We start from the raw sequence: 27,530 nt of genomic DNA, 5'->3' as shown, positions 1-27,530 counted from the left end.
TATATGGCAGTGTATCCTATTACCGGACACCTTTATTTCAGTGCTTTAAAAATGACAACTAGAGACAATACAATCAAGAAAAAAATTTGCACTTGCTATTCTAAATATTATGAAAATTATGAATATGATAAAATCATTTTATATTTACCAACCCTTTTCTTTGCCTCGCACTTGTCGCATACCCCTCCACGAAAAACAGTTATTTTCGTGCATGACAAATTACATCAAGATTTTGGGCGCGCGCCGGACGGTTAAAGATATTCTTCATAATAATGATGTGAGAAAGAATTTGTGTGATTTTTTCTTCATATACCACATCATGCATAAATTCTAAGCTTTTGTTTGCTTTTTTCATATCGAATCTGAGCGGATGTTGGTAATAAATTCGTGTTTGATAACTTATTCTATTTTTTCCATGACACTTTCCAACATTATGCTTATTCGTATTGTGATGCTCATCAATTTCTATCGATGCGCTGCCAATCGTCGACGGCTCTACTCACGGTAAACCTCGCGCACAGGTACCTTGAGGACTAACTAGCCGTTGACGATCACCCACAATACACCACACCTCATCATTCGATCGAAGGAGCGGACGAGATTGAAATTCGGCAAATCAGGCCCATATTTCCGTCAGAAAATATATCAATCATTAATGCAAAACTATGTTATATGATATTTTAAGCATTTTCTGTCATTTTAGAGATAAATAACGTAAAAGTTTGATTTTTTTCGCCTTGATTTTGCAATCTTTTTCTATGTGGCTCTGTGAAATTGAATTGCAGAAGTCTTATGGTACAAAAAAATTTTTGAACGCAGTAATATGCGCGTCCGGAATCATGAGTGTCCAGTAATACAACACGTGACTATACTAACTGAACACAATTGATGCACAAATAAAGAAATGTGAGCGAGTCGAACAAAATCTTTAACATTTTTGTAATGAAATAAGTGTATAGTCTGATAAAATCCAGGATAACTAATTAACTACATAATACCAATAATACATAGAATTTATATAGTGCACTTTCAATCTTAATTAGATGGTCAAGGCACTTCAGAGCAAGTTACAGAAAGAAAAAAAATAGCTGACAAAGATGGTTATATTTTCATTTTACAGAATTCATATTATTTATTTAGATTTTACTACTTTTTACTGTCACTTGTGTGTGTGTGTGTATATAGAAAATGCCATTTATCAATCAAATTGAAATGTATAGAATAACACAGTCACACAAACAGTCAAAATAATGATTTTGTTTTCACACAGGCCATGGAATAATAATATTCATATGCACAGGATGTTTAAGGGGGAAGTTCACCATGAAAATATTTGTGATGTCATAAACAAGCAGCTGCCCCATATGTTGTGTAATATAAAATGCATGAACTTAAACTAGTTAATGATTCATGAAGACGGAATTTTTCTTTCTTTTAGGAGAGGGTGTGAAATAACTTTTTTTTTATATACTGGAGGTAAATAAAAAAATAAAAAAAATTCTGAGAAATTACATTTCATTGACTCTTAATTCAAGATACAGAGGAAGCTGCTGGCATATCATGTCACAAATATAAAAAAAGATATAACTTTTTTAATCTTTGATGGACTTTCCTTAAACCTTCACCAATATATTTTTCTATTTTTTCTATTTTTACAATAAACTTTTTGTCAGGGTAAACAAACAAAAATAATGTTCTACTAAAAAGTACTTAAATCTGATTCAAAGGACACTTATAAAGTCCTGCATTAATAAATTACTGGTAATAAAACAAAATTTAACAGATTTTCTTTGCAAGCCTTTATATAGTGATAACAAGTTATTGTTATTTCAGTTATCGGCAGTAAGGCCGTCAAATGGTAAAACAGTCTTGAAAATCGCTGTTCTGAGACAAAATTACTTTAAAGATGGTAAAATGGTATCGTTTGTAGATAGACCATGAACACTTTTGCCATACTATGGTAAAATGGTCTTATCTTCTCGTTAAACCATTTTATCATTTCATCTTATGGTTTAAAGAGCTCTATATTTTAGATAGACCAATTTACAGTTCTGCTTTTGAATGATAAGGCATATGAGGCATACCTACTAATATTGAGGGACAATAAATAATAAACACTTTTGATTTTTGACTTCTGATTTTCTCAATTCTTCTTTCACGACATGAACTACTCAAGCCATGATAATTTCAGAGCATAACAACCTAGAAATCAGACATAAATTACTTCGGGAAGGTCCCAGAAAAAAAGGGGTTGGATGTACATATTTTACGGAATTGTTCCGAGGGTATTTACCTACACATTGCTGTACCTTGCATCCCCTGAATCTGTGAAGGCATCAGTGTTACATTTATTGTATGGAAGGGAAGTGTTGTCTGTCTTTCTGCCATAGTTCTCTGACATTCCTCTCGACCTCATCTTCACTATACCTGTCAATGAAAGACTGGATCATGCCTGCTGCTGATGATTCATACTCATGGAGGACAACTTCACCATCTAGGAAAGGAGAGAGGGGACAAAAGGGGTCCAGTTTCATTATAAATTCCTCTGATCTGCTTAAATCTGGGAAAAATTTCATCAACATTTGTCATCTGACAAGGAAGTTGTCAGATCTGCCAACTTCTGTTTGTTTTTATTTGAAGCATACTATATATTAGCTCTGTTAATCAAGTTAAGTTTTCTTGCCCTATTCCTATAAAAAATACCATTCTGCCACTCCAAAACCCCTAATAACAAGTGGAATGCCTCTGGCAGTCTCGCCTGGATTACATGATTCAATATAGCAGCAGTGTTGACTTTAAAAACATTTATTTAATAATTATTCACAAAAAACAACATCCATATGACAGCAAACTACTATGTCAATTGACCCTTAAAGGTAAATGCTAGTTTTGGTAACGATATCAAAATGAGTTCGTACAGAATCCGATGAAATGACCACCAAAGTGTCTGTTTGTATAAATAAAACGCATGTGCCAAAGGATTCTGGAAGAAATTGTGTAATTGCTGAGAAATCAGCAAATAAGCACACGATTCGGGTAGAGCGTCGGGCCCGACGCTCAAAGCAATAATTATACACTGTCCCACGTGCGCTTATCTGTGTTGGGGAAGTTCAGTCTGAACATTTTTCAGCGTAGATTTCAAGATTTCACAAAGTTCAGTTATGTAACTGTACCAGATCTAGATCCTCGATGATATACTGACAATTAAGCCTGGTTTTACAGACTTTCTCATGAAATCAGTGTTTACTGCAACTACTGGAATTTCTCTTTAATGACAATCGACTTTGACCATGTGACCTGAAACTCAGGCAACATGTTCAAAGACACTTGATTACACTTATAGCTAAGTTTCATGAACTAGATCCATAAAATGTTAAAAAGTTATGATGGCAATTTTACAAATAACCCCAACATGACCAACATTTACTTTTTATCTTTAAACTCTAGATTCCTTTGTAATATCAAACTGTGTATGATTCTAATGTTTTGTGATCATTATGTATATCATGTATGTTATTTTTGTAAAGTCACATGGATTGGAAAGGAAGACCTTCGGGTTATTTATTTATTTATTTATTTATTATTTATTTGGCACTTCAAACATATTTAAGATAATTTACAAAGCAATATCGAACATTACATAAAATGACATAAAAATCATACAGGTACGTGCAATATTTGATAGCAGTTTGCCCAGTGCATCAGTTGGTGGCCAGGGAAGAGGAGAGCAAACTTAATCACTGTGACCTAATGGTCCCTCCGCCCAACCAACCGATGCACTGGATATACTGGTAAAATTTGCATGAAAATGATCGCATCAGAAAATGAATAGGGATTATCAAATTGAAAATGATTGCACTAAATGTAAATTATAGTTATTTAGTTAATCTTTTTCCTTTCCCAGCATCCTATTGTTTATATATATTGTTTATATGTTTGATTATGCAGAATAAAATGATAATGGTAAAAATATGAACAAAATTTGTTCCCCCTAAATGACCATTGACCTTGGTCATATGACCCGAAATTCAGGCAGCATGTTCAGTGATACACCATTACACTTGTGTCCTAGTTTCATGAATTAGATCCATTAACTTTCAAAGTTATGACGACATTTCAAGAACTTTATCTTGGTTAAGATTTTGATGTTGATTCCGCCGACATGGTCTAAGTTCATTGACCCATAATGACCTTTGACATTGGTCATGTGACCTGAAACTCAGGCAGGATATTCAGTAATACATATACTTGATTAAATATGTCCAAAGTTTCATGAACTAGGTCCATATGCTTTCCAAGTTAAAGGGGAATCCAAACCAAATAAAACACTTGTTTTTAGAGGAAAGAGAAAAATCTGCTATCGGAAAAGTGGCGCCTAGAGTCTCGCTCTGCTATGAAAGCGAGACAAAAATAGCAACACACTAATAAAGAATAGCACCGAGAATCAAAGTTAGCCCTGATTTTAAGCAAAACAATTTAAATTTAATCACATATTAACATAATGAAATGTATTCACTTTTACCTGTTCCAATGGAAGTATTGCATTGCACAAACATACGTCTGGGTTGCTTGCGATCAAGGACAGTCTGACGCAGTGACAGAAACTGGTCTACAGAATCATCATTAACAGCTGAGTAACCATTAAACATGGCCTTGCCTGAAGTATAATCTCCAGTCGACTTGTAAACCTATATAAACAAACATGTTGAATGGTTACAAAACTCCTGTATGCATGCTTATTAAATAACCAATGGAATGACACTTCAAGACAAGGCACAAGCGATTTTGTGTCTCGCCTACTATAACCAGAAATATTGTTATTGCGAGGGCACGCAACAGAATTGTATCAAAACTTCATTGCGAAATGACTGGGATGGGATAACACTTGTCATAAGAGTCTTTAACGTAAACTTTAATGTTGACCTCAAAATGAACCTTGACCATACCATGTGACCTCCGAACCGGGGGGCACTCAGTATATAATGCATAGTGGGTATGTGCCGCGGAGGGGACCCCCATTTTTACACTCAAATTTCCGTTCCAGGGCATATCATTTTCATCTTATTGAGAAAAAGAACTAAGAAAGCCGCTCTGAAGCATAGCATTTTCTTATTATCGAGAGAAAAGAAGAAAGAAATCCGCTCCAAAGCTTCGCATATTTTTCGTTACGCCGTTCCGGTCGCATTGATCCGCCACAATGAGCTGCAATTTTGGTGAAAAGCGGCCGCAGAGCGCTCTCCGACCATCGCCTCTGCGCGAGCGCACCCGGCGCCCGTGCCGCTGGGCTAGCTGCATACACGTATGCCCGTTCCATAGGGATGCACACGCAGGCGACCCGTTCCAAGGACCCCCGTTTTCACAAACATTTGTAGTTCCGAAGCCTGTTCCGAGGACCCTCCTTTTACAATAAGTCCGCAGCACATACCTACCACTTTTTTTGTCGAGTACCCCCCCCCCTCCCCCCCCGGGCCTCCAAACACAATAACATGCAGGTCTCCTAAGTACATCTACAATCCAAATTTGGTATAAAAGTGACTTACGGTTGCTGAATTATGTGTCGTAAGACAGTCTTGCACATAAACTTTATAAACGTTGACCTGAAAATGACCTTTGACCTTAACATGTGACCTCTGACTGCAGCATAACATGCAGGTCCCCAAAGTACATTTACCATCCAAGTTTGGTTGAAAAGTGACTTATGGGATATTGATGGTAAATAAGAGCACTTATCTACGAGACGTCCCAACTCGGTGAGCGCGAAATGAAAAGATGATGGAGTCTCTTTGCATGAGTGACTGGACGTGCCGCGCAAGGAATTTGTGAGTTATTGTCTTCGGTGTAGCCATTCATGTGGATGAAGAGCAATAGATTAAAGAAATGTATCCCAGTTATTGATAGTAAATCACCCCATTAAACGCATTATTTTGGTCATGCATGTGTACAGCAATATATTTGACAGCCCCCCTCCCCCGACACTTGATATTATCATTACATAAGCAGATTTTATTTTTATTCTCATGTAAAGTGAAAGGACTGGAAGGTGATTAACTGATTGTAAGAATTCTCATGGTTAACCAATACAAAATATATTCTATCCACAAAGAGGAAAATCAATTAAATGAAAGCTTGAGATGCAACAAAGATCATTAAAAACTACATACCTGTAGTTTCCTGAGGAAATTCCCAATGGCCTCCTTTCCTACTGTCTCTATCTTACTACGGTCAATTTGAATGACGACATCGGGCTTCCCATCATCCCCTGTTGTCCTGGTGATAGTTACTAAGCCTTGTCCTGCTTCTACTAATACTCTCAAGATAACAAAGCGTGCTTGCATGTGAGCCTGATCAATAACAACATATAAACAGAGAGAATAAATCAGCTGTTACAAGTCCCAGCGAGAATCCGGAATCTCGCCATGTTGACATATAACTTTTTATAAGTCGACTTGGCAAGATAAAATATCTCACCATGTTAACATATAGCCATGTTAACATATAACTTTTTATAAGTCGACTTGGCAAGATAGAAAATCTCGCCATGTTGACATATAACTTTTTATAAATCAAATTGGCAAGATAATATATCTCCCCATGTCGACTTATAAGTCGACATATAATTGTTTAAAATGGCGAGATAATGTTTCTCGCCATGTCGACAGATAAGTTTGTAGAAGTCGACTTGGCAAGATAACGCATCTCGCTATAAACTTTCAATTATGATGGTTATTCAACAAATACCCCCACATGGCCAAAGTTCATTGACCTTAAATGACCTTTGACCTTAGTCATGTGACCTGAAACTTGCAAAGGATGTTGAGTGATACTTGATTACTCTTATGTCCAAGTTTTATGAATCAGATCCAAAAACATTTAAAGTTATGGTAACTCAACAAATACCCCCAACTTGGTCAAAGTTCATTGACCCTAAATGACCTTTTACCTCGGTCATGTGACTTGAAACTCAAGCAGGATGTTCAATAATACTTGATTACCCTTATGGCCAAGTTTCATGAACTAGGTCCATATACTTTCAAAGTTATGTTGTCATTTCAAAAACTTAACCTTCGGTTAAGATTTGATGTCGACGCCATCGCTGTCCCTGTTGCCGCGTTCGGAAAAGCGGCACCTACAGTGTATAGTCTTGCTCTGGTGTGCAGGCAAGACATGAAACAAAAATAAGGGCACACCACTAACATTTTCTTCAAAAATACTTTCATTAGAGGTACCAAGAATAACAAGTAGAACGCCTCTGGCAGTCTCTTTCTGCATTACACAATTCAATATAGCAGCAGTGCTGACTTTGAAAACAGCTATTGAATAATTTACAAAAAAAAACATTCATATGATAATAAAATACTATGTTCATTGACCCAAAATGACTTTTGACCATGATCATGTGACCTAAGACATGTGCAAAAGAATACTGTATAAGCTGTAATTTCGCGAATTACCGATCGGCCGCGAATTTAACAACACGCGAAAATATTGACACAATTGTTAGTCAGTGCCAATGTCCCCAACAGCAAAGTTTTGCTATTGAAAACATACTGTAGACTGAGAAAATGTGTGTGTATTTGAGTTTTGTCAGACGTGTATCAATCAGATATGATTATTTACGTCTGGGACCGACCTTTAACGTCACCATCCGAAAGACGTGACCAGGGATCGAACCTCGAACCTCTGCATCAATTTGTAACTTCCCCACAGCTTGGATTACAGGCGCACGCCACAACGCCCAAATGGAGATATGCACCTCTATATGTACAAAAAATAAGGCTTAGAAAGTACAGTTAGTGATTCAAAAAGTTAGCTAGAATTTCACTTTTTTTAATTTCTCAAACAAAATCAGAGCCTTAAGTATTTTCTAACATTATTTTATCGATATCTATACACTCATTGTAATATTAAAATGTATTTTCCACGAAATAATTTGATATTTTTGTCATCTGATTGACTATATTACACACGTATTGGCAGCTATTTGCATACTCATTAATATTCATAAGTCACATGACCAGAGCTTTTACAGGTGAAGATTCTGTTCACAAAATTCCACATTTTTGCACTTTTACCAACTTTTTGAAAAATTAATAGAACAAAACACAAATTCTAAAGATTGCTTAACCCTATAAATTACAGATCAAACTGTGGCATGATGAATTTTCAGATCTAAAGGTAAAAAAATTGAAATTTAAACCACCTTTTTCCACAGTTTGTAACTGTTTTTACAGGTACATATTTATGTATAAGAGACACATCAGCATGGAAACCTTGAAGAGAAGTGATTTGCACGTGATTAGCACTAGTTTTGCTTCTGTTAAATGCTGTGGAAATGTTTTCTACATCTTCCGATCGCGAATTTAACAACCCGCGAAAATGTTGGGACCCCCGCGATTCGCGAAAAATTCTGTACGCGAAAATAACAGCTTCTACAGTATTTGATTACCCGTATGTGTGTTTCATAAACTAGATACCCCCAACAAGGCCAAAGTTCATCTATGACCTTTGATCTTGGTCATGTGACCTGAAACATGCACAGGATATTCAGGGATAATTGATTGCTCTTATTTCCAAGTTTCATGAACTAAATCCATAAAATTTGTAAGTTATGATGACAATTCTACAAATACCCTAAATGTTAATGGTGTCGATCCGCAGAAAGTTCTATTCACCGTAATACGTAATAATACAAAGTGCCATCCCCCTAATGAATAGAAAGCGCATCGACGCCCATGCCAAACATGGCTAAAGTTTGTTGACCCTAAGTGACCTTTGACATTGGTCATGTGACCTGAAACTCAGGCAGGATCTTTAGTGATACATCATTACCCTTATGTCTAAGTTTCACGAACTAGCTCCATTTAATTTCTAAGTTATGATGACATTTCAAAAACTTAACCTTGATTAAGATTTCAATGTTGACGATGCCACCGTAGGAAAAGCGGCGCCTATAGTCTTGCTCTGCTATGCAGGAGAGACAAAAATTATATATTTCTAGAGTTTTTATAATACCGGTATGCATGTTGCAATATATTTAATACAATATCTTAAATTTAAGAAAGGTTCTGCCCAATCTTCATGGAGTTTACAAGTCAATTATTTCAAGATAAAAAATCTATTATATAGCAAAAATAAATTTTATACCCCCATAAAACCAACAAAAGTATTTGCAACATTTGCTTTTTAAGAACCTGTACGTACCTGTCTCCATGTTTTAGTTTCTGGTGTATAGAACTCTAGACCAAGGATTCCAGCTCGGACCATGTTAAGCCAGTTAACATAGAGAATATCCTCTGCTGCAGAACCTTCATGTCCAAAGATCCTAAACATAAGATTGAGAATCATCAGCATTATATACAAACTAATACAAAACTCAACAAGTTGACAAACAGATTTGGAATATCACTTGGTACTTTTACTCTCAGAATAATCAATAAGATACATAATTAAAAAAAAAATTAAAAACCATTTCAAAACAACTAAATGGTATATCATTGCAGCGATTCCATGAAAAATGATACCCAAGGGTGAAAAAATGAAAATGGAGATATTCAGTAAGGGTTACATCAACCCCAGGTGGGGGGGGGGCAGTCAAATGTATTAACACGCGTGGCCAAATTATTTCCAAACACCCCCTAAACGAGTTTTTCTCTGTGTGCAAAATAACCCCCTAAACAAGTTTTTTGGGAGCTTCATTAACACATTTTGGCCCAAAACAAGTTGTCGCCAGAATATGACTCCTAAACAAGTTTTGTCTTCTTGCTAATATATTTAAATATAGACAAAATTATATTCATGGGTATTGCATACCCCCAGTGAAGTTAGGGTTAAAATACCACAATCAGGAAGAACCTGAACACTTTTCAGAAACTAGGAGGAAAAAGCCCCGGGGAAAAAGCTTGGGGAAAAAAAATAACCTAAACACGTTTGGCTAGTCTTAGAAAAAAAAGCTTTGGAAAAAAAAAATACCCTAACTACGTAGTGGTCAAAAAATATATTTTCATACTTTGAAATAGCATTAGAGAGCACATTCAACAAAAACTATCTGCAGTAATTGACAAGGCAAAAATTTTGAAAAATATGCACAAATTATGATTTGTTATTTCATAAATTCATTATTATTGACCTGACCATGAAAAAAAAAATACATAAAAGCAAAATACAATATAACATCCTGCCAAGTTTCATAACTGCAATACACAAAACATTAGAATAACAAAAGTTTGAAAATATGATGTCAGGTTTTGTATAGTATAATTTTTACAACAAAGTAAAACAAAAGAATGACCTATGGTCAAATATTAATGACCAATTGCGGAAACATAATTGGGCATAACTAATGACTTGTTTGCTCAATTTTCAAAAATTCATAGTGTTCTGAGATCTGGAAGAGTTCCGCTTCCCAATGGTATCACTTGCAAAGCTATTATCACAAGTTTTAAAAATCACCTGCTTAGAACTGTTATAAAGGAAACAGTCCATATGACCTCGGCTATGTATCAGGCATGTTAGAACTGTTATAAAGGAAACAGTCCATATGACCTCGGCTATGTATCAGGCATGTTAGAACTGTTATAAAGGAAACAGTCCATATGACCTCGGCTATGTATCAGGCATGTTAGAACTGTTATAAAGGAAACAGTCCATATGACCTCGGCTATGTATCAGGCATGTTAGAACTGTTATAAAGGAAACAGTCCATATGACCTTGGCTATGTATCAGGCATGTTAGAACTGTTATAATGGAAAGAGTCTACATGACCTCGGCTATGTATCACACATGTTAGAACTGTTATAATGGAAAGAGTCTACATGACCTCGGCTATGTATCACGCATGTTAGAACTGTTATAATGGAAAGAGTCTACATGACCTCGGCTATGTATCACGCATGTTAGAACTGTTATAATGGAAAGAGTCTACATGACCTCGGCTATGTATCACACATGTTAGAATTGTTATAATGGAAAGAGTCTACATGACCTCGGCTATGTATCAGGCATGTTAGAACTGTTATAATGGAAAGAGTCTACATGACCTCGGCTATGTATCACGCATGTTAGAACTGTTATAAAGGAAACAGTCCATATGACCTCGGCTATGTATCAGGCATGTTAGAACTGTTATAAAGGAAACAGTCCATATGACCTCGGCTATGTATCAGGCATGTTAGAACTGTTATAATGGAAAGAGTCTACATGACCTCGGCTATGTATCACGCATGTTACAACTGTTATAATGGAAAGAGTCTACATGACCTCGGCTATGTATCACGCATGTTAGAACTGTTATAATGGAAAGAGTCTACATGACCTCGGCTATGTATCACGCATGTTAGAACTGTTATAAAGGAAACAGTCCATATGACCTCGGCTATGTATCAGGCATGTTAGAACTGTTATAATGGAAACAGTCCATATGACCTCGGCTATGTATCAGGCATGTTAGAACTGTTATAAAGGAAACAGTCCATATGACCTCGGCTATGTATCAGGCATGTTAGAACTGTTATAAAGGAAACAGTCCATATGACCTCGGCTATGTATCAGGCATGTTAGAACTGTTATAAAGGAAACAGTCCATATGACCTCGGCTATGTATCAGGCATGTTAGAACTGTTATACATGTACAGGTACCTCGTGTATGTTTTTCTACCTCATGCCCTAGAGCAGTAATGTATATTGGCCTTTTCAAATGGCTCTATGTGAATAGTGGATGGAAATCAATATAACTTGGAAAATAAGGAATACAGCATCAAATGTTGTACCTGAATTGATGCTTTTAGTGCCACAAAATCAATCATCATTGAGTGGCAAAGCTTTTCTTATTTGAGACCCTAGTAAAGTCCTTCAAGTTCTGTGAAGTTGTACTTACTTGAGTGCCTCTCTCGAAAGAGAGAGATAAATTCCAACACACTCTGCTCTACATTCTTCGTAGGGTGATGCAATCACAGGAAACTTAGAATCCCACACCTCTCCTGGCATGTACCACGATGAGATCTACATTAAAGCAATGTTAATAAAGAAGGCTTGTACTGATTCTTCCAACTAGTTTGTCAGCAGGGGGCCGTTTCATAAAGCTGTTCGTAAGTTAAGAGCGACTTTAAGAACGACTGGTGATCCTTTCTTACGCGGTAAACCATCGCTGATTCAATATACCACTTACAGCAAGAAGGGGTCACCAGTCGTTCTTAAAGTTGCTCTTAACTTACGAACAGCTTTATGAAACACCCACCTGGAATGATATTGAGTTCAAACATAATATCTTGAATAAATCAAAATACATTCACCCTTAATTTGAGCAACTATAATAAAACAAACTTTGTCTCTCCGCAGTATTCATTTCAGTTTCAAGTAGCAACACACAGTTAACATAATAAAAATCCAATTTACACGTGTAAGTAAAGGAAGCACTTTGTCATTTACCCGGGGGGGGGGGGGGGGGGGGCCACTTCCATCGACAAGTGGATACCATGCGCAACCATGGGGTCTCGAAAAGCACCCTAAACAAGTATTTTCCATATTCTGAAAATGCACCCCTTAACAAGTATTGGCGTATGAAACCCTACCCTTAACAAGTATTGGAAACAAAACGATACCCTCCTTCTCAAGTATTGCCTGAATTGAACCCCTAAACAAGTACAGCGATATTTTAATTATATGTCATGGACGTCGGTTTTACCTTTACCTACATCATTGGGTTTAGTACAGCCCCAAGCCACCTCCCACACCTCACGCAAATCAGACTCTAAATACTGTTGGGGCAAAAAGTACATCCTTTATAAAACATTTTAGTCTTTTTTTATACCCTCGCAAATTTGACCCTAAACACGTAGCTCTCCTAGCCAAATAGATACCCTTTTTTCAATATGTCAGTGTTTTTGACACCCTTATTACGTTACATATGTAACATGCCCTATCTTGAAAAAGACATCCTTTTTACATGTTTTTTGGTTGCGCATGGTATCCACTCGTCAATGTAAGTCCCCCCCCCCTGGTCATTTAATTCTGAGCTTGTCAGCATTGAGGACTCTATCACTTAAGTCGCGGGGTATCGCATAGTCACAAAAAAAAAATCACTAGAATTCATGGGAGGAATGTCGCATCATATCACACACATCCTTTTGGCATGCATAGAAATACGATACTAGTTTTCAGTAGGATTTATTTGCCATTACCATTAGTATTCTTTCCCTTTAACAATCAACAATCATATACATGTATAGCTGATTTTCAAGAGTAATGTTTAACAACCAAACAAGCTAACCACAAAGGAGCATTTCCATAAAATAATCAACCTTTTTTTATACCCCATTTTGATGCACTTTTACTTCACTTTACAAATTGCTTGAAAGTCAGCTATTAAGCTTTTGTAAAGGGTCAACTAGAAATGCTCGTCGGGTCGCGCGGCCGAGCACATGTATCCCCCGAACCCACATCATCCATCATTGTGATATATAGAGCTCACACGGAAATTTGACAAATAAATGAAATTATCATGGCAACAATGACCCTGCCCACATTTTGCCTCTGGGTACCAAATTCAGCCTGGACCATCCCTTTAAATTGCATGGCCAAAAGTCTAAAATCATGAAATTTCTCGCGTGGCCAGGTCATTACAAAATCCTATGTTTTGCTTTTTTGCAAGGGTTATAGAACCCATTCGCTGAATCACGAGACCCTGGTAATATCGCAGTTGCATGATTCAAAATTATTGTAAACATTGCCATTACTTTGATTTTAACAAATCAGGGGCGGGCAGGGTCGGCTTCATGTTCATGGAGGCGGCTGGGGAATAATTTTATACAAAATATAAACCTATCCTATATTTTCTGTTAAGCATTACATTGAGTTACTGATGACATTGGGCAAACTTAGCCGATATCTCCCAAACCTTGACAATTTTGTAATTTTTAAAATAGTTTCAGTCAATGTTACACGTTCCTGACCTACTAAAGTTAGACTTTTTGTAATTCAGGAAAGAAATAATAATTCTTGAAAATGAAATCATTTATGTGTCAGGTATATTCTGAACATATTGAGATATTGGTAAACTATTAATTTCACAGATTGAGTATCAAAATTAAGCACTGTTACTGCACAGTGGTCATCGCAAGGGGAAAAGGAACGTGGAATAAACCACCAGTATCAGACTGGATAATCCAGATGGACAGTCAAGACGATCGGCCCGTCTGCGCACGCTAAAATTACAGCCCTATTTGCGACGGTATAAAAAGACTAAAATACTTTATAAAGGATGTACTTGTTGCCTCAATTTGCCGAACACTACATGTTTAGGGTCCAATTTGAGCGAGGTGTGTGAGGTGGTACTAAACCCAATCGAAGTATAGGTAAAGCCAACGTCTGTGAACACGTTCGTGACATAACAATTAAGATATCGTTGTACTTGTTTAAGGGGTCAATTCGGGGAATACCAGTCAAGGGTACCATTTTGTTTTCAATACTTGTTAAGGGTAGGGTTTCACACGCCAATACTTGTTAAGGGTGCATTTTCAAAACATGGAAAATACTTGTTTAGGGTGCTTTTCAAAACCCCATGGCCACGCATGGTATCCACTCGTCAATGGAAGTGGCTCCCCGGGACTACCACTAACAGCGTTTCCGTGCAGCCGGTACTGGGCATTAGACTAAATGAAACTTAACATAAGTGAACAATAGACCAAGGCCCGTATTCTGAAGTCGGGTTTAACATAAACTCAGGTTTAAAGTTGTGGTTTAAGTATGGACAGCCAATTGTTACATAATCACTAACAGTAGAGATATATTTCAGCTCATTTGGCTCTCAAATCATTGTCTAATAATTGTCTAGGAAGTATAAATAGATGATTGTCCTCACCACCGATGAATCAGGAAAGAGCACAGTAAACATAAGAAACATGCAACTTAATTAAAAAATTTGACACTTTTGGCTCTCCATAATTTTAGCACAGAGTTACACCATGGTCTAAGTTAAACCTGACTTCAGAATACGGGCCCAAGTGATTATTTGACCAAATAGCGACTGGATCAAATATACAGTAGACCAAATGACTTCAGCTATAATGTGCATTTAATAGACGATCTAAGAATTAGACCATTTGCTAGTAGAGCAAGTAAATCAAAAACCAAGCTTACCTTCTCACCAGTTTCTGTATGCTTCACACTCTCTCTATCAAAATTGACCTCTCCCTTGCTATCTTGCATAAAGAGCTTTCCACTGCCATGTCCAAGCAACTCATGAAGACCAACCTGGACCTCAAAGGATGGACCCTTTAATTTCTTGTACAATTCCTGCAAATTCAACAAGAAAATAGAGATGATCCATTTCACACTCGATTAACAACCCTATAGTTTCTTGTACAACTACTGCAAATACTAGAACATAGAGATCACCCATGTCACTTGACAGATAATCCTTCAATTTCTTGTACAATGCAAATAAAAGAGCACAGGGATTACTGATTATAGTTTCTTGGACAATTACCGCAAACACAACATTACCCCCTTTTCACACTCAATAAATAACCATTCATCTTGTGCAGTTCCTGCAAATCCAAAATCAAGTATCATTTCACACACAAATGTACAGTAAGAAATTATAGCCAACAAATTTCACATTCAATAAATAACCATTTAGCCTCTTGTACAATCTCTACTGTTATGTGATTATAAGACATATCTCACATATTCCATACTTAATCAATACTTATACAGGAAGTATAACAGGAAATTGTAATGTTTACCAATTCCAACTTTCTTTGGAAAGTATTTATAATACTCATTCTTCTTCCAGCTAAACTTCTGACGCACACACATTTTAAGTCGCGGGGTATCGCATAGTCACAAAAAAAAAATCACTAGAATTCATGGGAGGAATGTCGCATCATATCACACACATCCTTTTGGCATGCATAGAAATACGATACTAGTTTTCAGTAGGATTTATTTGCCATTACCATTAGTATTCTTTCCCTTTAACAATCAACAATCATATACATGTATAGCTGATTTTCAAGAGTAATGTTTAACAACCAAACAAGCTAACCACAAAGGAGCATTTCCATAAAATAATCAACCTTGTTGTAATGTTTACCAATTCCAACTTTCTTTGGAAAGTATTTATAATACTCATTCTTCTTCCAGCTAAACTTCTGACGCACACACATTTTATGGGTTTCTTATTCACTACATTAATTCTTCTCTCTAAAAGGTCCACTCCCCTAGTTCAGACTTCAGAGTAAAGTTATGACATACAGAATGTTTTGGTCAATGGCTCAAGGCTGACTAACAGCTGTAGAGTCTTGACCAACCATTATAAAAAGGTTCACATCTGAACTCTAGGCAGATAGGTTCCAGCATGACAGAAAGAGATTGGTTTCAGATCTGGTTTTTAGAGCTACAGAAGAATACATATGTGACAGCTCACACCAAAAAGAGAGACAAGTCGCAGATTGAATCTCTTAGAAAATCGATAAACTAATAAATGGTCAAATGTTTGATGAATATTTTAAATTTCATTTTCTGATTTCTCAATGTTTCATGTTTACTCTGTTAAAAAAAAATTAGTGAAATTTGATGACGGGAAAGAGATAAAAAAGTTTTTTCGCGAGTGTTTTCCCTGTCAGTTGCAACTTTTTCTTACACTCTGCATGCTCGACTTAATCGAATTTCGCTCCATACTAAGCTCCACCCGCGTCAGAGCCTGAACCCAAATAAATTATTTTGACTGAATATTTCTTTTTCGCTGAGACTGAGTAAAATATAGTCTATACTATATTTATCTTTTTAAGGTTATGAAAAGTAGACTTCAGCTCATTTAATTCCATTTAAATTTGTTTGTGCATGTGTAGAATGTTTATGTTTTCTGCTATTATGATTTGTGGGCACCTGTTTATATTTTCGTCACGTGTGAGGGCAGCTGTTGATTATAGCATCAAATAGTATGTAATCTGCCCTTTTTTGTTTCAATACTATGAAGCAAATTTGATGTGATATTTATTTTTGTTTGGGGTTGGGTGTGCTGCAGCCACATTCATGGTTGAGAAAGTGGACTGAGACCAGAGTTACAGAGATGAAAGCATTCACTGCCCTTCAAATAGCTATGGGCCTTGTTACCAAGCCAGCTGTTGAAATGTATTGAGAGGAGGACTGGCTGCCAGGAACCCCAAGGATTTCCCACTGTCATGAGCAGAAATAGGTCAGTTATTGAGTTATAACATTGATTTTTTAATCATAATATAACCAAAATCAACATAAAGTTTTTATTATTATTACAGAGGCAAAGATAGATTATAGTTAATTTCATTTCAAGATTGAAATTTTATGTCAATGTCCCATTTTGAAGACTTTGAACTTGTTAGTGTTTTTGTTGAGCAAAATTCTATTATAAGCAATAAGAATCAAATAATTTGAAACAAGATAAAAGTAGGTATTATTTATTTTTATGTAAATTCTAATATGTTGTAACAAATTTGTTTATAGGTGTAATATATTAAGTTTTCTACATCATATATGAGTTTTGCTCTTCTTTTGAATGTTTCAAATCATTTATATCAGAAATTCCCTTGACACTATTTGTGTTTATTTTTAAAGCCAGAATCATATCATTTTGAAACCTGTGATTGATCGAGGGCCAACACTATTTATGTTCATTAATTATGGTGTTTTTCTTGTTTCAAACGGAGCACGGGCAACGTATGCAAGGGCGTATGATGTGTGAGTGTTTGAGGGTGTGAAGTGTGGGTGTTTGCGGAGGAAAGGGGGGATGGTGGGTAAGGAGGGCGCAGGTACAACCGCATATACTTTTATAAGTTTTTTTTTCTCTGATATTTGTGAGTCACACTCATCATAATGTATTTTGTAAAGTAATTTGTTCGAATTATTCTTTACAATTGTTACTTTGTAAACTGCATTGTATGAATTAAATTTGAGAGAAAAACAATAAAACATCTTTTTTTTTTAAATTAGGTAAAACTAGAGTATTGATGAACTTTGGAAGTGCACAGTAATAAGATAATGACATTGTAAAAGATCTTACTCGTATATATTTTCAATATATCTATTTCTAGGAAGGAAAATTCCATCAAATCAACAATATTCAAGATTAAATTTAATTTAAAAAATTGATATATCTTAATCTTTTTTTACATTGAAATTTTCTTATCAGTGTGCACGTTGCAACTTCATAGATGCACCGGGTTTGACTGGAGCAGAGCCAGTGAACTACAGTTTACAAAATAATAGATATGACTCAGGCCAAACTTTTTTCTTCAATGTACAATGTCTGTTCATTCAACTGATTACTTTATCTTTGTTTATTTTAGCAGGTACCAACTCCTGCACACAATGGTCCATTTTGTAGACAACGATGACAGGATTCCTCAAGGACAGCCAGGCTACAATCCGCTGTTGAAGAATTTTGGAAGGTCATCTTGGATTCTCCGACACATTCACTATCTTGTAAACATGTCCTGATTCATTATTTGGCTTGAAAGCTTTTTGATGATTTTGATTTTGATGATTTACTTTAATTTTTGGAGTTGATGGTACAGCAACTGCCGTTTTGGACGCTATGTTGGATTTCCAGGTACCCTTGACGACCTTTTGTAACTATAACCTGTCTCAATAGACTTTGTTTAATCATAAGTTTCATGAAATACACATCTATACCCTAAAAGTAATATAATTTCAAAAACTTAACCTTGGTTAAGACTTGATGTTAACCTCGCCGCCGCCATGGCCATCGCCGCCGTCGGAAAAGCGTCGTCCATGTCTTGCTTCTGCTATGCAAGCGAGGAAAAAATGGCAGACACGTCAAAAATAACTCAATGTGATTATGCCAGCTTCGCCCCAAAATTATCAAACATTTGGCCATATTTATCAATCAGCAGCTGTGAATCATGGCAGCCATCTTGGAATTAAAGATGGCTGACGAATCAATCAGATACATTATGTTTGCAACCCTGGGTATCAAAAATAAGGCATAGACCCCCAATTTCTGAAATATAATCACCTATAAAAATTGTATAATATGGGAAACTTCATTCAAAATGCTGCCATTTTGTTTTTGCTGATTTGAGGATAAAAACGTCAGAATCAAGTTTGGAAAACAGCATTTTTTGGATTTAGCACTCCTGAATTACCTTAAAACAATTGATAAATCAGCATTAATTAACACAAAATGCCTAAAGCACTTTTTCTGAGCACATTTTTTTAAAAATCTGAACCGGACTATCACTCCCATTTCAAGCAAACACCACCATGACATGCACCACACACATGAACCGCGAACAATATACATGTACGGCCAGCGCACTTAGGCCAAGCCCTAGTCTGCTAGGCCGGGCGTTTATGACAGGTACAGACCGTACAGCGCTCACACTTCGCAAACTTCAACCACCAAATTATTTGCTTGAATGGATATTGCGCGCATATCGAACATGATTATCCGCCATCATACTACCCCCACCATGCATAGCCGTGTGCATGACGTTGAAACAACAATTACTGCAGCCACATGTTTTTGTACGGCACAGGATGGCAGTAGACCGTCCATTCATGGTATTAGTGATTAGTGGGCGAATGGTGCGTGAGTTTGCGGAAGTGCCGATCTATGCAAAGGAGTATTTACTCCCTTTCTTTGACCGGAAATATTTGTTTGTACACCGTATTTGCGGAGTGATATGTGCCAATCCATAAAAAATACGGAGAGACCTGGACGGTCGGCATCCCTACCCCCAACATGGTCTAAGGTCATTGACCCTAAATGACCTTTGACCTTGATCATGTGACCTAAAACTCAGGCAGGATGTTCAGTAATAGTGGATTACCCTTATGTCCAAGTTTCATGAACTAGGTCTATATACTTTTTAAGTTATGATAACATTTCAAAAACTTGACCTTAGATTAATATTTCAATGTTGACGCTGCCACCGTCAGAAAAGCAGCGCCTATAGTCTCGCTCTGCTATGCAGGCGAGACAAAAAAGCGACTATGGTTAACATAGTGAAAGAAAATGACCAGGATAAATGAGTCTTTGTAGTTTGGCTTCACAGTTTAATTATGAAAATTCATGGTATCTCAAACGTAGAGAAGGCATGGACTTCAATTTTTCATTTTATTTTTTATTTTTAATCATTATTGTTCAAGACCTTTTGGCTTTGACAACCTTGAAAGTCACTTACCTTATCTTCATCTGTTAAGAAGGTGACCTTCTGCTCTTTTCCATAAGCAGATAGAACATTACCAAGAGATACATTCTTGAAGCCTTCATCCTGACGGATATCATCATCTATAGTAAAAAAAAAAGTATTGTCAAAATGTATGATTTATAGTTGGATGGATCAGAATATGATTTATAGTTGGATGGATCAGAAGGCCTTTCTGAATTGCATTGTCTCTGTTAAATGGAAAGTAGTAAAACTTCCAAATGATCTTCGCTTGAGCGGTTCTTGAAGTGAGGAAAGAAAGAAGAAAAGTGGGGATCAGATGTGCAAAATGGTAGATTATTTTATGGAATTCACCATCTATTCATTTTTTCAAGTCAAGCTATAACCACATTAACTTTAAACCAACTTATTTGCCAGGCAGAAAGGATTGGAAAAGCCATGAAAAAAAAATTATACTTAAAAGTCATTATTTTCAATCAGGAAGTAATAATCATCCTTGTATAAGATGTGATATGAGAAAAAGTAAATATATTTTAGGGCAATTCCATTAAGAGAGTAAACCCAACATGCTATATACATGTACGGGACCTTCCTGAATCCTGAAATTGTTTGTCTCTATTTTCTAATTCATATGAACATTTGCTCTCAAATTATGGTGGCTTGAGCAGTTCTTGAAGTTAAGTACGAATGGAAATAAGGTGGTTCGCGAACCATGAGTCTCGCCTGACTTCGCATTCAATAAAATATGCAATATGATCTTTTGACCCCTAGATGGCCTTTGACCCCATCATTCTCGTGGGCTCACATGTGGTATTACCCAAGAATCCTTTGAACCAAGTGTAATCAAAATTAATGCAGAAATAAAGAAATGAGAGCAGTTGAACAAAAACTTGACCTTTTGACCCCTAGACGACCATTGAACCCATAATCCTCATTAAAACACAAGTGGTATTACCAAAAAAAAATCATATGTACCAAGTAAACATAATTGATGCAGAAATAAAGAAATGAGAACAGTTTGAACAAAAACTTGACCTGTTGACTCCTAAATGACCTTTGACCCCATCATCCTCATTAACAAACACATGGTATTAAAAAGGATCAGATGTACCAAGTCTGAACAAAATTGATACAGAAATAAAGAAACAAGAGCAAGTTGTTGAACAAAAACTATAAAAAAAAAAGATGGACATGACCTCATATCATTTGACCTTTTGCCCCCTAGATGACCCTTGACCCCACCAATCTCCAAGGCTCAAATGTGGTATTGCCCAATGATCATATGTACCAACCATGAACATAATTGATGTAAAATAAAGAAATGAGAGCAAATTTTTGTAATAGACTAACAGACTCAAGGACCAACAGACCAACGCACTAACAGAAAGTGGCTACTAGTTCTCTTCCAAACTTTGTTCAGGCAGGAAAAAAAAGGTTCTGACATTCACAGAAGTTTTAAAGAACTGCCCCTTAAACGAGAACAAACTAACCCACACAGTGTGGTCTTTCATTGTTATAAAAGCTTTTCTTATAAACCTGTTTGAGATTACTCTTAAAGTATACATCCAAAGAATCAAAAGTATTTTATAATGACTTTATGTGGTCATCATTGTAAAGGGGAAGTATTACTAATCAGATATATAACTTCACTTTTCAAAATAGTGATCAGAGATTGCAGAAATCAGCTCTCAAAAATGATTTATTTTCATGCCATATTTCTGCCTTCCACCGGTCCTCTTGCGAGCTCCAGCTGAGTGACGTCACACAATGAGCAGTGAGCTGCTGAGCTGACAGCAGCCCATTGGAGACGATCTTTCCAATCAGCGTTTTTTGCTCTTAGAATTGTTTATTCCTCTTAAGATTGGTCTTGTTATATAGATAAAAGTTTGAATTTACTGAACAGTGAAAAAAGTGCACATTTAACGTATTTTGGTAACCGATATTTAGCTTAGAATTTTTTTTTTTCCAAGAAATATATGTGAATAAACAAAGCATATTTTCACGTAGAAATCACACTTGCGTCACATTAACGTTATAGTCAATATAAAGCATAGACATTCTTCTTTATGACTGAACAAAAATTATGAAATCTCATTAAGTAGCAAAGTCAGGAACCACAAAAAAACACGGCAATATCCATCGCGAAATGACTGAAATTGCAGTTGAATTGCCGAAGCATTATTAGGAAACAGCGGCGAGCGGACTTTCTTTCATATATCTTAAAAATCCCTTCCTGTTAGGGCGATGGTCTGTGGCCAAATGCGTTGGCCATTGTTTTGTCATGTGCGAGGACCCTGGTTCGAAACTCGGATTTTTTTTTCTGGGTATTTTTTTTTAATTCCTTCCCCGTCCCTACCCATCTTTTTTTTTCTCTTTTTATTTTCTTGTGAAATTCTATTCAGACCTGTATTTATCAAATCTTGCTTCTTAATTGCTGCTTTTGATTTTCAAGTTCTTGATTAGATTATTTCTACTCTTATTTGGGATGGGAGGGGTAGAGTTAAAAGTCAAGTCCACATCAACTAAAAATTATTTGAATAGAGTAATTTCCCTTGTTGTTTTTACTCAAAACAGTCATATACACAAAACAATGATATGCAAATTAGAGTTGTCACTCACATCACATTCGTTTCTATTTTTTGTGGCATTTTGTTTTTTTATTCTTTGCAGATTTGACGATAGGAAACTCTTCATCTGATCACAATAGGTTATATTTACGGAACTGTTAAAATAGTAATTATATAAATTTGAATCAAAGTTTTTATGAAATTTCCTGCAATATCTTGTTATTTTTCTTTAAATTCAAATGAATTTTTGATTGCGTGGACTTCTCCTTTACTCTTAATGTAGGGAATGCATAGCAAAATTTATCCAGAAACAAAATTGTCTTAGAATATGCAAATCAGTAATTGGACACATGTTCACTTTTCTTTCATCCAGGCCACTTCCTCACATCCACCAGGCTTTCAGTCTTATAACAAAAATGATGAACCATCACACAACATTCACAGTGCTTCACAATAAATATTTCACTTCTGTTCATACATGCAATAAATATTGTGGAAAACAAATAAAAGGCGTACCCATATTCAAATACCGTTTAAAAGGACAAATATATTATACCTTTCGAGAAAAATCAGCACGTTAAATATCTGATAACAAAACATAATTATGGGGCACTGCAAGAAACTTATTTTCAATTGCAAATCAAGCGTAAGTCTTAAATTCAAATTCAAGCGTAATAAGGTCGAGTTGCAATCGCAATTCAACTACATTTTTAATCAAAGGACTTACCCTTGATTTGGGACGTGTGATTGAGTATAACATTTCTCGCAAAATGCCCTAGTAACATTAAAATTGTTCTTTCGTTTAAATTGTGTGTTATTATTTTTGACAAGCTGTATTCCTGTCCAAGTCAAATTTCTTAGTTCTCTCCAAAACTGTGCTCAAAGTTGTTTCCAAGATTGATAGAGAAAAATTTTCTTTTGTATCATTATCAGTCCACAACTTGCAAACCGTAGGTCCTGGAAAGAGTGAAGAAAAAAATGGCTATACCCAAATCATAGTAAAAGGACATGATGGAATCTCCCAGATTGAGGTAGCAAGCAGAGACCAGAAGTCACCAGAGTCAGCAAGTGTGCAGATCTGTGTGTAGAAGAGAGAAAAAAAGAAATAGTTTAAATAATCAAATCAAAGTATGAATTTAATTATCGTGATGATTGATGACGTGCGGTGGCATGTAATTCCCGGTCAACAACAAATGATAGTAGGTTTAGACACCTGAAAAGTTCCACTCAGAACACTGGTGCTCTACCTCAAGTGATGTTTGTGTAGGCCCCACTCCACTTCACTACCGCTACACTACCGTACATGTACGCCACACCTACCCGGGTAGGTGTGTAGCGTAGTGTAGGCTGTAGCAGTACTCCAGTAGTGAAGTGGAGACTACACGAACATCACTTGAGGTACGGTGCTCTCTGAGTCTCTGTGTCATTACAAAGATTGCATTTATCTTCATTGTTGAAGGCATTACGCATACATATATGCAGCAACACTCTAATCAGAAAGAAACACCAGACTCTAATTTTGGCCCACCCAAGGGTTCATTACATGCCGCCGCGCACAGAAAATTCAAGCCATAGAAGTCGTGGACCCAAGAAGTGAGATCCCAGCACGCGCGACCCACTAGTTAGAAATCCACTGCCAAACGCGGTTCGTGGTTAGTATACTAATACTAACCTCGCAATACGTACTAGTAGTATACTAATACTAACCTCGCAATACGTGTGAGTGATTTTGGCCAGGAATCAGGGTAATCACTGCTGAAAATTTGTCTGGCTTCATGACATCGACATCATGGTGATATAATTCTGTGTATGATAAAAACTTAAACATTCCTCTGATACAGCAGATTTTCAGCCATGGTCCATACCACTCAGTGCTCCTAAATAATTTAATCGCCTGCCTGAGTCCTGACCAGTTTTAGAAATCTGAAGAAAAAATCTGCTGGAATTGTGCCACTCACACGTATTAAGTATACTAACCTCGCACCACGAACCGCGTTTGGCAGTGGATTTCTAACTAGTGGGTCGCGCGTGCTTAGCCTGGAGGCGTCTGGGATCTCACTTCTTGGGTCCACAACACACGACTTCTATGGCTTGATTTTTCTGTGCGTGGCGGCATGTAATGAGCCCTTGGGTGGAATTGTGCAAAAACATTATTTCTAAAATAAAAACTTTTTAATTTTAATAGTAGTTGCCAAAATGCATGATTCTAAACTTATATCAGATCTGTATCTGTCATCTGACCTGAATGCATCGTCAGAACAAGTACAGTTTCCAAACATGCTTACCTTGACTTTTGACTGGATCAAACAGCGTAGCCTGCAACATGCATCGGGAGCAAGTGAATGGGACCGTGCAGCTTGGAGTTTTTCAATAGTTAGTAGAGTAACACAACGAAGACTGACGAGTGGACAAAATCGATCTTTCCAGTTCACAATTCAATAAAAAACGGGCAAAATAACACAGTTCTTGTTCCCTTATAGTCTGAAGTTGTCGAAAACAGAATTCGGATGTCACATTACATGAAGAAAACGGTAAATTCGGAAGATATTGAAGAGGTCAGTAAGGTGATTCAGTGTATTATGCACAGAGGGATGATGAGCTCGATGATTGTGTGACGTCATTATTCTCGACTGTTTTCACTGCGTGAACTGTCGGTCTGGGGGCGGCTGGGGGGCTTAGAATGGTCTCTAATAATTTCATTTCTTGCATTTCCACGACATCAATAAGACTTTTTAGTGACATATTTGTGTATAAAAAGACAAGACCTTTCCATTCATATATAATTTGTCTATAATCATCACTTTCGTGAATTTTCTTTGGATGTATACTTTAATATCATAGTGTATATTTCAGTATAAATAAGTGTTATTACTTTCTATAAAGGGAAACTGGAATGCTTTGAGGGGAAATGTACTTCTACTACTACTTGGTAACATAATTATTGCAGAATAATTGCATTGAGTAGTTATCAAGTGTGTTATTCACATGGACTATATCATAAGACTTCACTGCTCAGAATATTGCATTGTGGGTTAGGAATCAGGCTAGATTGAGAAGTTAAGGACTTTAGGTGACACTTTTCAAGGCTATTGGTTGCTATTGGCTCTAAGTGTAATTTTAAAGGACAAGTCCACCCCAACAAAAAGTTGATTTGAATAAAAAGAGAAAAATCCAACAAGCATAACACTGAAAATTTCATCAAAATCGGATGTAAAATAAGAAAGTTATGACATTTTAAAGTTTCGCTTAATTTCACAAAACAGTTATATGCACATCCTGGCTGGTATGCAAATGAGGAGACTATGACGTCATCCACTCACTATTTCTTTCGTATTTTATTATATGAAATATGAAATATTCTAATTTTCTCCTCATTGTCAAGTGATACAATGATTAATTCCTCCCTGAACATGTGGAATTAGCATTGTTTAATACTATATGGTTCAGTCAAGTTGGTCCTTATTGTCAAATCTACAAAATTGAAAAATTGAATAATTCAAACAATAAAAAACAAAAGAAATAGTGAGTGATGGACATCATCGACTGACTCACCTAGCTGTGCATATATCACTGTTTTGTGAAAAATAAGCAAAACTTTAAAATGTCATAACTTTCTTATTCTACCAATTTTGATGAAATTTTCAGCACTATGCTAGTTTGATTTTTCTTTATTTATTCAAGTCAGCATTTTCCAGGGGTGGACTTGACCTTTAAAAGATTTATATTATTTCTTCATAAATGCTCACAATTTGGCAAGCTGATGCCTGCCGGTGAAAAAAAGCAAATTATTTCATGGAATTCACCCTTTTAACATGTTTATGTGTAATTAAATAAATGCTCAAAATTTGGAATGTTAATGCCTACTGGAGAAAAAAAAGAGTATTATTTCACGGGAATTGCCCCATTAAGATGTTGGTTTTTAACAATAAATTCTCGCTCACAATTTGGAATGTTGATGCCTGCTGGTATTCCTGAAGATGCAAAGCTCAATACATCAAGGGAGGTGAAGTCAGGTCGTAGGAATGTATCTTTCTCGTATTCATTGGGCCATGGAAGAAGAGGAAGAAGATTCTCAGCATTCGCTACCAGGTCAGTGAACTTGGCACTCATCTCTTTGTTTACCATAGCAACAAAGCCTAAATTATCAAAACAAAAAAGATTGCAAAAACCATGATCCACTCAGAAAGGTAAAGGGTCATTCCATGTCAATTCATCCAACTGGGCTAAATCCTAAAATTTGCTCATATTTGGTACATAGGGTAATTGACATCATAAAAAGCTAAATTTTCATAAAGTGCTGTGCACCTCACGGTTCTCATCCAATGACACACAATTTTTTGTGACAATAGTTCCTAATGTTCCCCCAAAATTAACAACAGATATGTTTGTATACAATGTACAAGTATACAAGTGTTCATAGAAATGATTAAAATTAGAAATAAGATTCTTAAAAGAATCCTCAATATTGTTTGTTTGCTTTTATTTCTGCATTCAACTAATACAATATCAATGTGACATAATTATATGCAACATACAAAATAATCCATAAAATAAACAAGATAGTCATCATAATACATGATGAATATACAAAATAATGATGTGAGCATAATCCTAACTTAATCATACCAATGATAATACTTAATGAACGCAGGAGACAGCCATCGTGAGCGGTTAAGCTTGAAATTGATGGCGGCCTCATATAAAGATTCGTGACCGAGTTGAATATTGATAATGTAAATTTGTGGATCAGAATGTAAAAGATAAGTGTTGAAAACAATTCTACTTTCTAAATTGTGA

At 36.2% G+C, this 27,530-nt stretch overlaps 1 protein-coding gene across 1 annotated transcript in view; it reads right to left on the bottom strand.

Annotated features, from left to right (window-relative positions):
• LOC129264222 (dipeptidyl peptidase 3-like) overlaps positions 1–27,530 on the bottom strand; it is a 49,104-nt gene continuing 21,574 nt past the window's right edge. Inside the window, exons 9-16 of the mRNA XM_064102669.1 lie at positions 26,675–26,869; positions 20,182–20,288; positions 15,134–15,289; positions 11,874–11,998; positions 9,202–9,322; positions 6,162–6,341; positions 4,523–4,688; positions 1–2,494 (exon numbers count right to left, since the gene is read on the bottom strand). Of these exons, the coding sequence (XP_063958739.1) occupies positions 2,349–2,494; positions 4,523–4,688; positions 6,162–6,341; positions 9,202–9,322; positions 11,874–11,998; positions 15,134–15,289; positions 20,182–20,288; positions 26,675–26,869 (1,196 nt within the window). The 3' untranslated portion in view covers positions 1–2,348. The remainder of the gene's footprint in view (positions 2,495–4,522; positions 4,689–6,161; positions 6,342–9,201; positions 9,323–11,873; positions 11,999–15,133; positions 15,290–20,181; positions 20,289–26,674; positions 26,870–27,530) is intronic.

The sequence above is a fragment of the Lytechinus pictus genome, chromosome 7, assembly GCF_037042905.1.
Source record: "Lytechinus pictus isolate F3 Inbred chromosome 7, Lp3.0, whole genome shotgun sequence".
Taxonomy (NCBI): Eukaryota; Metazoa; Echinodermata; class Echinoidea; order Temnopleuroida; family Toxopneustidae; genus Lytechinus; species Lytechinus pictus.
Note: the sequence above shows the minus strand (reverse complement) of the source record. Positions and strands in the feature narration are given on the sequence as shown.